A 13053-nucleotide genomic window follows, 5' to 3' on the forward strand; every position below is an offset into this window, starting at 1 on the left:
TATAAACCTATAACTCTTAATAAATCTCTTATATAACAATAAATCACAAAATGAAATCAATGTTTAATGATAATTATCATTAATCATTAAATTCAAAGTTAGAAATATTTACTGTAGTGTTTATAATTCATGTAATCATTATTAAAAGTAGTTTTGATTATAATATAACATAATAATGATTCGATGGAATGTTATTTGTCACACGTGTCTTTGAAGAATGCTTCAAGTTTCAGATCGTCAAATGTTTCTTTGTTTCAATATTTAGTCATCTTTATAGTATCGTTACAATATATATTGAATAACTACAAAAAAAACTGGTTTATAAACAATAATTATTGTTTAATATGATTTCGTCAAGGACGGTTCTATCAATATACGTATGGCTGCGTATTTGATAAAATTTAGTGTGACTTAAACGTTACCATCGCGTAAAATATATCATAGTTCACATTTCATCATATCTTGTTTATGATTACATCTCGATCTCATAGCATTACATTAATACGTGATAATTATAAAATATAATGATACAAAATAGGTAACTACGCATGAGGTATTTATAAATGGCTTATAATTGTAAGGCAAAAATATAATCACATAAACTTCCAGTATTAGATGTTCAACGTTATTGAAATTAATATAACGTATGACAAGACATAGAACTTTGAAATCATTAATTATTGACTTTCAGTTTATCATTAAACCTTTATCATTAGTTTTATTACACATTGATTATTATCATTTTCATCGTTAAAATATTCATTCATAGATGTTAAGTAATGTAATATTCAAGATATCATTAAACGTAGTGTAGAAAATAATGAAATAGAGCGTTAATTTAAATTTGATTGATCATTATCATTAATTACTAATCATTCATATTTGATGCTTAATTTCTATGTACAAAATATGATATAATAATTAATCCATAGCTGGAATTGGGTCCTTTCATGTCTTATATTAATTGAAACAACATGAAATAAAAAAAAAATGTTGATTATTTAAAATAATATAGTACTATATCAAAGATCTTGGTTCATGCAGTGTAATTATTTAATTGAAAATATGTTTATTTCGATTCGTACTATGTAATGTACAGGTTATATTCAAACTTTTCTAGTTATAATGACGAGGCCTCGAGCTGAAAGTGTATGATAGTAATAATTAGAAACATTTGTAAAATATACAAAAATATATAAATAGGTTTTATGATAATATATCAAAATGTTATTGTGATAGTCATTAGTGATATTTTAAAGCTTTTAATGATATCATTATATAATGATTTCCGTGTCGACAAATAATGATACTGAACTATTTATATTAGCATTGTTTGAATGCTTTGATAAATATATCCTAGTCTTGTTTTAAATGATTTATTTTTATAATTCGTTACTGTATTTATTAGCGATGTTGCTTATTTGTTTTATAATTAATTGTATCAGTGTTACGTCAAGTTTCTGTTGAAATGTGGTGTTGTTTTAATAAAGTGTGGGTATATGAACTATATTACTGTTTTATTTCATACTATGTTTGGTACTGTGGATTTGGTTGGCATGAAAGCACATTTAAAACAAATTTAATGTAATTTTAGCTTAGTAAAATTCATTTTACGGTAGGTTTTAATTTTATAAGCAAATTTGAATTTCAATACCTAATGGGAACAATATTTGTTTTTATTATTATTAATTGTCTGAGCCGAGATGGCCCAGTGGTTAGAACGCGTGCATCTTAATCGGTGATTACGGGCTCAGGCAAGCACCGCTGAATTTTTATGTGCTTTACTTGTGTTTATAATTCATCTTGTGCTCGGCGGTGAAGGAAAATATCGTGAGGAAACTTGCATGTATTCTGCCAAACCGCATTGGAACGGCGTGTTCCGAAACATCTCCTCAAAAGAAGAGGAGGCCTTAGCCCAGCAGTGGGAAGTTTACAGGCTGTTGTTGTATTAACTCTCTAAATATATATTTTCTGCATAAATGGGCTTAAAATATAGTATTACGGACTTAAAATATAGTATATTTATTTAAATTCATAACGGCTACTATGGAATAAATATATCACTGGCTAAGTGTCTTATTATAAAATTCAGTATTATCAATTCGCCGGTGAAAGTCAGCATGTCATTTTGTATAAAAAAAAAAGAAAAGAAACGTTTTCGCCTGTCACACACGCATTCGCACAATTTATAGCACACAATAACATTCTATACATGTATGTGTGCTTTACTTAGAAGTCCCTTACATCCTAAGAAGAAGGATTAAAGTAATTATATTTGCACTGATGTAAAAAAAATAAAACACATTACTCCGTATATAAATGTTTATACAAAAAGCTTTTAATCATTATGGCTGTAAACAAGTTTGACATTTAAATACAGCTCAAAGTTTTCTTATCTAAATCCGAACAATTTCATTTGTAAAAACATTTCATTTACCCCAAATAGATTCTCCACGGATGGATAACCTCTTTGTTTAACCTTTGAAAGCGAACGCGTACCCCCCTCCAAATGAATGTGGTCCGCGGTTTTGTTCCTCTAAATCGTTATCACGGTACTGAAAACAAAAGGAAAATATATATATTACAACATAAATTGATAATAATATGTAATATTATATTTGTGTGAGGAACAAGTGTGTAGTTAGAACGACAATGACAACACCGCTGAGTTTTCGTTGAAGGAAATCATCACTGGGATAAATATAATTCATAAATTAGTGAAATTACGATTAAATGTTTTATTATGGTATAGGTTGGTGGACGAGCATATGGGCCACTTGATGGTAAGTGGTCACCATCATCCATAAACTATGACACTGTAAGAAATATTAACTATTCCTTACATCGTCAATGTGCCACCAACCTTGGGAACTAAGATGTTATGTCCCTTGTGCTTGTTGTGTGTACTTTTTCCTTTAGTTAAACTGCCTCCCTGACCATTAAAACTGGAATACAACAATACTGAGTACTGCTATTTGTCAATAGAATATCTCTTTATCTAGATGGGCTCGTAAACCCAAATACATATTCGAAAATATGAAATAAACTTAGAAAAATATCATCAAATAAAATACCCGATTATAAAAATCTCCTTTTCAAAAGAGACGTAATACTTCCAAAGACTGTATTCCTAATTGTTTAATGTTTATATGTGTCGTTCAAAATATTTCATACCTGACCATCATCACGACCGTCTGGTCTCCAATTTTGGTTGTAATATTGACTGCCTGATCCAGCTACTGCACCCGAGCCACCACTTCCTCGCTGAGTTTCAGCGGCCTGTATGAATTTTAGATACATGTATAAACTTATTTTATGCAGCGAGAATGTAGACATGAAAATGGACTAAAAGGTAAGTATATTATTTTGACTGGAGACTATAATAAATGTACAATATTTTTTACATCAATAGGATGTACGATTTTCGGTGTTAGTCGATTATATCTGTCGGTTTCTTTGGTCTATTGGTGAAAAGGCCTATATATATGATATGTGAAAAGGAATATTTGATATGCTCTATCAAAATATGGGTATGTTATGCGGATCTTTATATTGGGTGTGAACATATTGTGCGGAAAGTATTAAGCATGAATGTGCATGGATATAGAGGAAGGGGACGACCAATGAAACGATGGATGGATTGTGTGAAAGACGATATGGTAAAGAATGTTACTTATGATATAACGTCAGATAGGGAAGTATGGAACAAGAAAACATGCTAGGCCGACCGCAAGTAAATTGGGATAAGGGCAGGAGGATATTGAGGCATCACTGACAATTCCATTGACATCATAAATTAAGCTTAAACCGTGTGGAGACATCAATAGCTTAATTGATAGGGATCGAACCCGCAAATTTTTGCTTTATAACGTTACGCAATTGACAAATATTTTTAAATTATCACTAAATAGTATAAAACAAAGTCACTGTCTCTATCGTAAATAAATAAATTAGTATATTAAGTATCAATATTGTACCCTTGTGAAGCCGGGGCGGGTCGCTTTTTAACCAAGTACAATCAAGTTATCCATTCATCACACAAAACAAACAAATTAGACTAACTCCATACAAAATACGTAAGATATTAGTACGAAATTATTTAATCATTAATTCTTGACGCATCATTAATACCTGATTTTGCCAATGCGGCTCGGGTCGCTGTTGGTTGTACTGTTGTTGCAGATCGTACTGGCGGCGTTGTTGTTCGTAAGCATCCGAATAGTAATTACCTGCTGTTATATTAATTGAATTTCATTAAACTTTATAGCTCTGCTATATTTAATAACGTCGTATATCACAAGTAAAATGTTGAACGGTGTTTCGCTATTTTGACACTTATGTCTATTATTCTTGGTGGTAGGGCTTTGTGCAAGCCCACCTGGATAGGTACCACACACTCATCAGATATTCTACCACTAAACAACAGTACTCAGTATTATTGTGTTCCGGTTTGAAGGGTGAGTGAGCCAGTGTAACTACAGGCACAAGGGACATATCATCTTAGTTCCCAAGGTTGGTGGCGCATTGACGATGTAAGGAATATTTAAATATTTCTTCGTCATTGTCTATGGGTGATGGTGACCATTTACCATCAGGTGGCCAAGCTATTCCATAAAAAAATATACATCTATATACATATAATAAAATAGAATTGTCTGTTTGTAATATTAAAAAAACTTTTCATTTTTTTTAAAATACATGGTACGAATACCAAAATATCATTGTTTACAATCTTCTTTTGTTTGTCTCTGTGTTTGTTCTAACTAATCACTGTAATGGCTGTTCTATTGGTTCAGACAGATAGATAGACACGGAAAGGGGAGTTTTTTATGTAATTAATATAAAATGTATAATTACTGGGAGCTGCTGGCGGTACTGGCTCGGGGCTTTTCGGTAAATGACTTCCTTCCAGAATCTGAAAAAACATATCTCTTTAGGAAATGTTCTGAACTCCGAAAAAAACATAGCAGGCTATCTCTTTTCATTCTAATCAATGTCTCTTATAATCTCGTTTCACTTGTCAGCTAAAGTTGAATCATTAAAAAATGATCCGTGTCAAACATTAATGAAATCTAATTATATTCTGTGTTTATTTATTTTTTAGATTTTTTATTCTTGTATTTTTAAGGAGCCTTTGGGCAGCCTATATGTCGGCCCCATCGTTACACGCTAAATACAAACAAAAAGGGTAGGACTAAATGAGTTTAAAAGAATTACTTACAAATTCATATATTTTGAATGATGAATATGCTGAAGGCTTACTAAGAATAGAATTAAAAACACCAATATTAAATACATTTAAATTAAGCTCGCATTTTGGTGTTTCTCTCAAACTATGGTTACATATTCTGTGTTTATTAAACTTTATAAATCGTACTCGTAAGATACCATTCAAAAATAGTAAATCTATCTTTCGTTGAGAGAACTTTTGGGTACTAAAAATATATCCATAGTTCATTCGTTCAAATCGCTGAACCAAGAAATTATATTCTATAAAAAACTAAATTAAGGAAACCAAATATAAAATAAGACATACAATTACATAAAAAATACAATACGTCTGATATATTTATATGACATGCAACGAATTACATTTGAAGTAAATATATACGCTTCACAATCATGCACTTCGCCATCAAGATGTACGACTCCTTTCTGTTTTCACTTAAAAAGGCTTTACGCGTTTCCCTCACGTGAAGTGGGTATGTGGGACACCGGAATACCCACTAAAAAACCAGCGGTACCCTCTCTGCCTTTTCAACGGGCGCCACAGGATCGCTTATCGCATGCTATAGTGAAGGCTCAAGGAGGCAATTTAACTGAAGACAAATGGGACATAATATTGGTCCCAAAGTTGGTGGCCATTGGCAAGGGTAAAATTAGATTTATCACCGTCAACCTATATCAAAAAGAAGCATAATAATGGTTCCCAAAGTTGGTGGCGCATTGGTGATGCTAGGATATCATTAGATTCACCTGTACGTCTAAACTCAGTAACTCAGTAAACAATCTTACTTGGAATCCTTCCTTTCCAGCGCGGTACTTCAGTTTCACGAGCTGACCACTTGGATCCTTGTACTGATATGCGCCAACTCTGGATCCATCGGGTTCGATAACCTCGCCAGCCGCAAGGCCATTGTCTGACGCGTATTCGAATCGGAAAGCGCCCTCTGGTAAATGAATTCAAATTTATAAGGCAAACAGTTTTTGGTTGTACCATGAGGTTGTGAGATGGCCCAGTGGCTAGCACGCGTGCATCTTAACCGATGATTGTATAATTTCACAGAAATTCTGCCACATGTGTTTTCTGCCGCCCCTAATGGGAACAGCGTGTTGGAATATGTTCCAAACCTTCTCCTCAAAGAGAGAGGCGGCCTAAGCACAGCAGTGAGAAATTTACAGGCTGTTGTTGTAGAATCGGGATAAGAAAAGATACCTTAAAGCACTTAAGATCTATGTTCGTGTGCTCATTATGATCGATCATCTGCTTTAACGATCGAGAATGACATATTGCGACGCAATGATTTGATGTTTAGGTTCAAAAGGTACTAAGAGCTTAAGACTTGATAAAGGAATGGAATTGAAAACTGACGAAGGTTTTCTTACTCTGATTATACTCAAGTAATTTTCGAGATACAGGAGTGTTAACAGTGTTGATTTATTGGTTGGTGAAGCTGTTCTTGATGTGCCTCAACTCATTCTCATCATGTTGATTTTGCGTTGGATAATAAGAGGAACATATATATTTTTTAATAAATAATAATAAATATGAGACAACATCACATACATTACTCTGATCCCAATGTAAATAGCTAAAGCACTTGTGTTATGGAAAATCAGAAGTAACGACGTCACAAACACCCAGACTTAAGACAACATAGAAAACTAATGATAATCCACATTGACTCGGCCGGGAATCGAACCCGGGACCTCGGTGTGGCGTACTCATGAAAACCGGTGTACACATCACTCGACCACGGCGGTTGTCGCAATGTGTGACATTGCAACCTATTCAGGGTAAATTTGTGTACTGTGCCTGATGCTGTTGGTTGTGAAGAATGATTATCGGCTTCGAAAAGTTCTTTGAATAAGCAAAGCTGTTGAAAGCAGCTGTTCTGATCTGCCGTTCTATTGGATTATGAGAGGGAGGTGTATTTGTGTCCTGTCTCGTGGTCATCATCAGTATTACATACCTGAGCTCAGAGACTGCTTGTGGTGCAGGATCGCTGCTTGCTGTTCCTTAGAAATACCGTACGGGACGCGCCAGTTTTCTGACCGGGGACTTTCTGATCCTGGAATTATAGAAAATATTAAAGTAAAGCAAATCACCACCCTTATTTCAGCACGCTGCTCTAATGCGAATTGGTTATACATAAGGCAGAATTTAACCAGACACGCGCAGGTGTCTTCATGATATTTTCCTACACACGTATACTTGGTGGTAGGGCTTTGTGCAAGCCCGCCTGCGTAGGTACCACCCACTCATCAGATATTCTACCGCTAGACAACAGTAAGCAGTATTGTTGTGTTCCGGTTTGAAGGGTGAGCGAGCCAGTGTAACTACAGGCACAAGGGACATAGCATCTTAGTTCCCAAGGTTGGTGGCGTATTGACGATGTAAGGAATGTTTAAATATTTCTTACAGCGTCATTGTCTATGGGTGATGGTGACCACTTACCATCAGGTGGCCCATATGCTCGTCCGCCAACCTATTCCATAAAATAAAATAAAAATAAACACTCAAGTAACACATCAATCCATCACTACATAATATAAAACAAAGTCGCTTTCTGTCTCTATATATCCCTATGTTATCTTAGATCTTTAAAATTACGCAACGGATTTTGATGCGGTTTTTTTGATAGATAGAGTGATTCGAGAGGTTTTGTATTTAACACATGGACAATATAGTAAAGGAACACTGATAATTTTTAAAGTTTCTAATGTGATGTCGTAAATAAACAAATTCTGTAGTATATTTAGTATCTGCCATAGTCTCATGAATCTACAAGAGGGTCACCTCTTCAGTTGTCAAACCGAATTACATTATTTTTGAAAAACACTTTAATGCCACAAACCTCGATTGTAATTTTCATAAACCGGTGGTGGGTTTGGTCTCCAGGACTGTGCTGTGGTACCTTGTGGTGTGACGTCATCACCAGCTGGGTTGAACAACTGTGGGCGGTAGGGATTCACCTATAACAAATTTATATGTACTATAAAAAATGTGATTTTAGAATGCAAAGAAAAAATTAAGATTTGTGTAGTATACACTACATTTACAAAAGATACAATAAAATCTAATAGCTAGTTTTAACTAATTTATTAATAAAAACCAATAAAAATTCTCCCCGGCGGGGAATCGAACCCCGGTCTCCCGCGTGACAGGCGGGGATACTTACCACTATACTACCGAGGATGTGCTTACGAAGACAGTATTTTGGGTACTTATAGTATCAGTATACTCACTACATCAGTATTTCTCTGTGAAGAAGCCCAAGGTGTGTCCAGTGGCTGGAACATGGCAGATCTTGGCACCTAGAATACAATTTGTAATTGTTAGAATTATTAGGCAGTTCTATAATTCGTAACTCTGTGAACTAAAACTGCTGTTTGTGAATTAAGAATTGTTATTCGTGTATTGTATTGTTGTTTGTTTATAGTTGTTTACAACACATGAAACACACAAACACAATCCTGTAATACTTGGTGGTAGGGCTTTGTGCGAGCCCGTCTGGGTAGGTACCACCCACTCATCAGTTATTCTACCGCCAAATAACAGTAGTCAGTATTGTTGTGTTCCGGTTTGAAGGGTGAGTGAGCCAGTGTAACTACAGGCACAAGGGACATAACATCTTAGTTCCCAAGGTTAGTGGCGCAGTGACGATGTAAGGAATAGTTAATATTTCTCACAGCGTCATTGTCTATGGGTGATGGTGACCACTTACCATCAGGTGGCCCATATGCTCGTCCGCCAACCTATACCATAAAAAAAAAAAAAAAAAAAAGAATTGCTAACTGCTGGGCTAAGGCCTCCTCTCTCTTGAATGTTTGGAACATATTCCACTTTTTGGTGGAATACACATGTGGCAGAATTTCTAAGAAATTAGACACATGAAGGTTTCCTCACGATATTTCCTTTACCGCACGAGATGAATTATAAACACAAATTAAGCACAAGAATATTCAGTGGTGCCTGCTTGGGTTTGAACCCGCAATCATCGGTTAATACGCACGCGTTCTAACCACTGGGCCATCTTAGCTCTTAAAACTGATTACTGCCGATTCACACAACGAACTGAAACAGCTCAATATCGCGCCATTCGACGCTATTCGTCGCTATAGATTCCCGCGTCAGTTCGACCCGAGACAGCGAGTGCGTGTAAACCGACGCGTCAAATTGACGAATATATTAAGTCATATGATATTAAAAGTTATTACGTTTGTGTAAAGATCATATTCACATAAGAAATAAATATTGATAATTCGGGATAGCGTACTCAATTCGGATGTGATCGGTTTTACGAATTTTGCCGATGCTATATCTAAGTTGAGTCGTACTGGAAGTACGTTCCAAGTAAGCTTTGTCTATCTTAGTTGTTTTAGGTGAGAAAATTCAAATTACAATAATATACAATAATTTCGCTGTGCAAAGTATATCCTCGGTAGTATAGTGGTAAGTATCCCCGCCTGTCACGCGGGAGACCGGGGTTCGATTCCCCGCCGGGGAGGACTTTTTGCGTTAGACATTTTAGCTTAATTTAATTTACAATTCCTCATTTTTATTCTTATTATTGGCAATTATAATTTCATGTTAAGATTATTGTTGTGAAATTATTTTGTTTCAAATAAACTTTAATTACATTATAGACATTTATCACAGTCTAACATTTCTTGTTTAAACCCAAATATGTGGGATTTCCCGTCGGTCGCCATTTTGGAAAAAATAATGAAAACGCAATACCCTAAAACTGACTAAGACTTAGTACAAAAAAAAAAAGGTTCTCGTATAAAATTTCCAGTTATATATATTGTTGGAATAAACAAGCAACATCTGGGTCAAGTCAAAGAAATTCCCTTTAAAAAAAAAAGGCAGGGGATTCGTAGTTGACACATTGAGAACGCGATTATAATTATTACGGTGTAATGTGATTATTGATGGTTATTTGTGTTGTAGACTAAATGTTTTTCTTTTGTGGTAGATAATACATATTATATTAATATTATTTTATATTATATTAAATTAAATTAAAATTGTTTCTTCTATATAAAATATCTAAGAGTATCTAATGTTGCACTATTTATACCTGCTATATAACACTATCTCTTACAGCTGTGGGTTGGTTGGAAGAAATTTCTTTTAGAAATAAGCCCGCCATTGTGAACAATAATTTCATGTGTAAAATTACCATGAAAAATTTCTCAGTGCAAGAAAGAGTATTATATAGATTGACTGTTATTGTAAATTAAAGATAATTGTTTTAGAGGTTAGCCTACTTCCTACTCCTGGTCCTAAAATATATATATGGCCGAGCAACAAATTTACCCCCTTTTTTCAAGATGGCGGCGTTATCGCCCCGGAAATCTTGATCGAAAAACGCAAATGTACCTTATCTTATCCCCAACAACATTAAAAATTAGCTTGTTAATTTCATTATCATATATTTCCCCTTTTTTCTCGAAATAACTGGACTAATATCATATACTAGCTGCGCCCGCGACCTTGCACGCGTTTGAATTTAATAAAAAAAAAATATTGTAGCCTAAGTTACTCCCTATAATATAGGTTATCTGCCAGTAAAAGTCTCATCAAAATCGGTCCAGCCGTTCCAGAGATTAGCCGGAACAAACAGACCGACAAAAATTTTAAAAAATGTTGTTTTGGTATATATACATATGCATTGAGTAAAAAAGGGCTATTTTAATATTACAAACAGACACTCCAATTTTATTATATGTATTTTTTTATGGTATAGGTTGGCGGACGAGTATATGGACCACCTGATGGTAAGTGGTCACCATCACCCATAGACAATGACGCTGTAAGAAATATTAACTATTCCTTACATCGTCAATGCGTCACCAACCTTGGGAACTAAGATGTTATGTCCCTTGTGCCTGTAGTTACACTGGCTCACTCACCCTTCAAACCGGAACACAACAATACTGAGTACTGTTATTTGGCGGTAGAATAACTGATGCGTGGGTGGTACCTACCCAGACGGGCTTGCACAAAGCCCTACCACCAACATACTTGGTGTGTACGGATACACGTGTTATAAATGTCAGGCAGGTTTTCATACGAGATAAATTACGTCACATATTAATCATATTTATTGGTTGTATGGCTCTGGGAGTAATAACACTAACCTGTCTGAATGTCTGTGGTCCATAGTAGTCTTCGTCCCGAGACTGCGCAGCCGTCGCTACGACAGCGCACCAGAAACATATCAACTGAAAAAAAAATAAACATATATATTATATGTCCGTTCAAAGCAAGTTATATGTAATTTATTATATAACCATGTATATAATATTAATTATTTGACGACCTCCGTGATCGAGTAGTGTGTACACTCAAATTTTCATGGGTACGCCACTCTGAGCCCGGGTTCGATTCCCGTCCGAATCTGTGTAGAAGTTCATTAGATTTCTATGTTGTTTTGGGTCTGGGTGTTTGTGGTATCGTCACTTCTGATTCTCCATAACACAAGTGCTTTAACTACTTACATTGGGATCAGAGTAATGTATGTGATGTTGTCCAATATTTATTTATAATAGTTAAACATTCTATTTTTAACTAGTTATTGCCCGCGGCTTCCCTCACGTTTTAACGGTTGGTTGTCACGTGTTTGGCAAAAAAAGTAGCCCATGTCCTTCCTCGGAGTCCAAGCTTGCTTCACACGAAATTTCATCAAAATCGGTTCAGCGGTTTGGTCGTGAAAGAGCGTCAGACAGACAGAGTTACTTTCACATTTATAATAATAATATACATTATTGCTTATGTAATATGACAGTGCATAGTGATACTTCCTGTAAGAAGTAGAACTTAGGCCGAGATAATTTTGAAATGTTATTTCATTTTTAACTTTGCCGTTTCGTAAATTCAAATCGTTTGTAGAAAATACATTGGTAGAAAAAGCATATTATTCGATACAAGATTTGATAGATGATAAAAAAGCGTGGAGCTAATACTTGTTGACTTCCAAGCAGGATACATTAATTTAAATAATTGTATTTAACTAACTAAAATGACTTTGTATTTTATAAATGTTGAAGAAGAGTAACTACTGAGTTCCTTGTCGGTTCTTCTCGGTAGAATCTACTTTCCGAACCGGTGGTAGCTTCGCTTAATTGTAAAATGACGATTTAAAAGTGCTTGTAAAAGCCTACTTGAATAAAGTTTATTTTGATTTGATTTGATTTGATATTGTTAACAGTGAATACAAATCTCTATTTAAAATATTTAAAGCATTTTATATTTCCTACACAAACACACATATTGCAACGAATATACAAGAAGATAATTAAAATCAAGGAATACAGCGTAGGTAGCAAAGGGTTCATCACAGTATATGCTGTGCTAACGCACAACACTGATTTCAACCATCTGTGCTAGTGACTGTGCGCATTTAACAAAAAAGTTATTATTGAAGCCTAAACTCCTTATTACATCAGCTATCTACCAGTGAAAGTCCTATCAAAATCGGTCCAGCCGTTCCAGAGATTAGCCGCATCAAGACAAAAATGATGAATGGTTTTGATATATATACCGTGTACATAATATGCATTAGTAAAAAGCTGTTATTTTAATATTACAAACAGACACTCCAATTTTATTATATGTATATATATAACATCGTCTTATTCTGTCTAATAAAAGGAAAGGTTTTTTCAGACAAAATTAATATAAATAATATGTTAATAAATTAATAAAAAAATAATTAGAAATGAACTTACCCTCATAATAATCAATACAAAACACTTTCTTTTAACAGTCCAACATAAAGTATGCTCTACTTACGAAAACAACATCTATATATAGATGTTTGA

General features: G+C 34.5%; 1 protein-coding gene and 2 non-coding genes across 3 annotated transcripts; 1 reads left to right on the forward strand and 2 right to left on the reverse strand.

The window, feature by feature from the left end:
• Positions 1-2311: 2311 nt before the first annotated feature.
• LOC124541612 lies at positions 2312-13053 on the reverse strand. The gene is made up of 10 exons (XM_047119534.1): positions 12961-13053; positions 11371-11454; positions 8470-8538; positions 8079-8196; positions 7194-7292; positions 6016-6170; positions 4858-4915; positions 4132-4232; positions 3175-3279; positions 2312-2555 (listed from the first exon to the last, which is right to left on the reverse strand). Exons 1-10 carry the CDS (start codon positions 12964-12966, stop codon positions 2475-2477), a joined length of 876 nt encoding a protein of 291 aa, XP_046975490.1. The 5' UTR covers positions 12967-13053; the 3' UTR covers positions 2312-2474.
• On the reverse strand, positions 8348-8419 carry Trnad-guc. The gene has a single exon. It is a non-coding gene; the product is annotated as a tRNA-Asp (tRNA).
• Positions 9660-9731, forward strand: Trnad-guc. The gene has a single exon. It is a non-coding gene; the product is annotated as a tRNA-Asp (tRNA).

This window comes from Vanessa cardui, chromosome 28 (assembly GCF_905220365.1).
Source record: "Vanessa cardui chromosome 28, ilVanCard2.1, whole genome shotgun sequence".
Taxonomy (NCBI): Eukaryota; Metazoa; Arthropoda; class Insecta; order Lepidoptera; family Nymphalidae; genus Vanessa; species Vanessa cardui.

Coding starts and splice junctions, on each gene's coding strand:
- LOC124541612 (XM_047119534.1), bottom strand. Junction 8,197..8,469: donor CACAGAGAAATACTGATGTA/GTGAGTATACTG, acceptor AATTTGTTATAG/GTGAATCCCTACCGCCCACA. Junction 3,280..4,131: donor AGCCGCATTGGCAAAATCAG/GTATTAATGATG, acceptor AAATTCATACAG/GCCGCTGAAACTCAGCGAGG.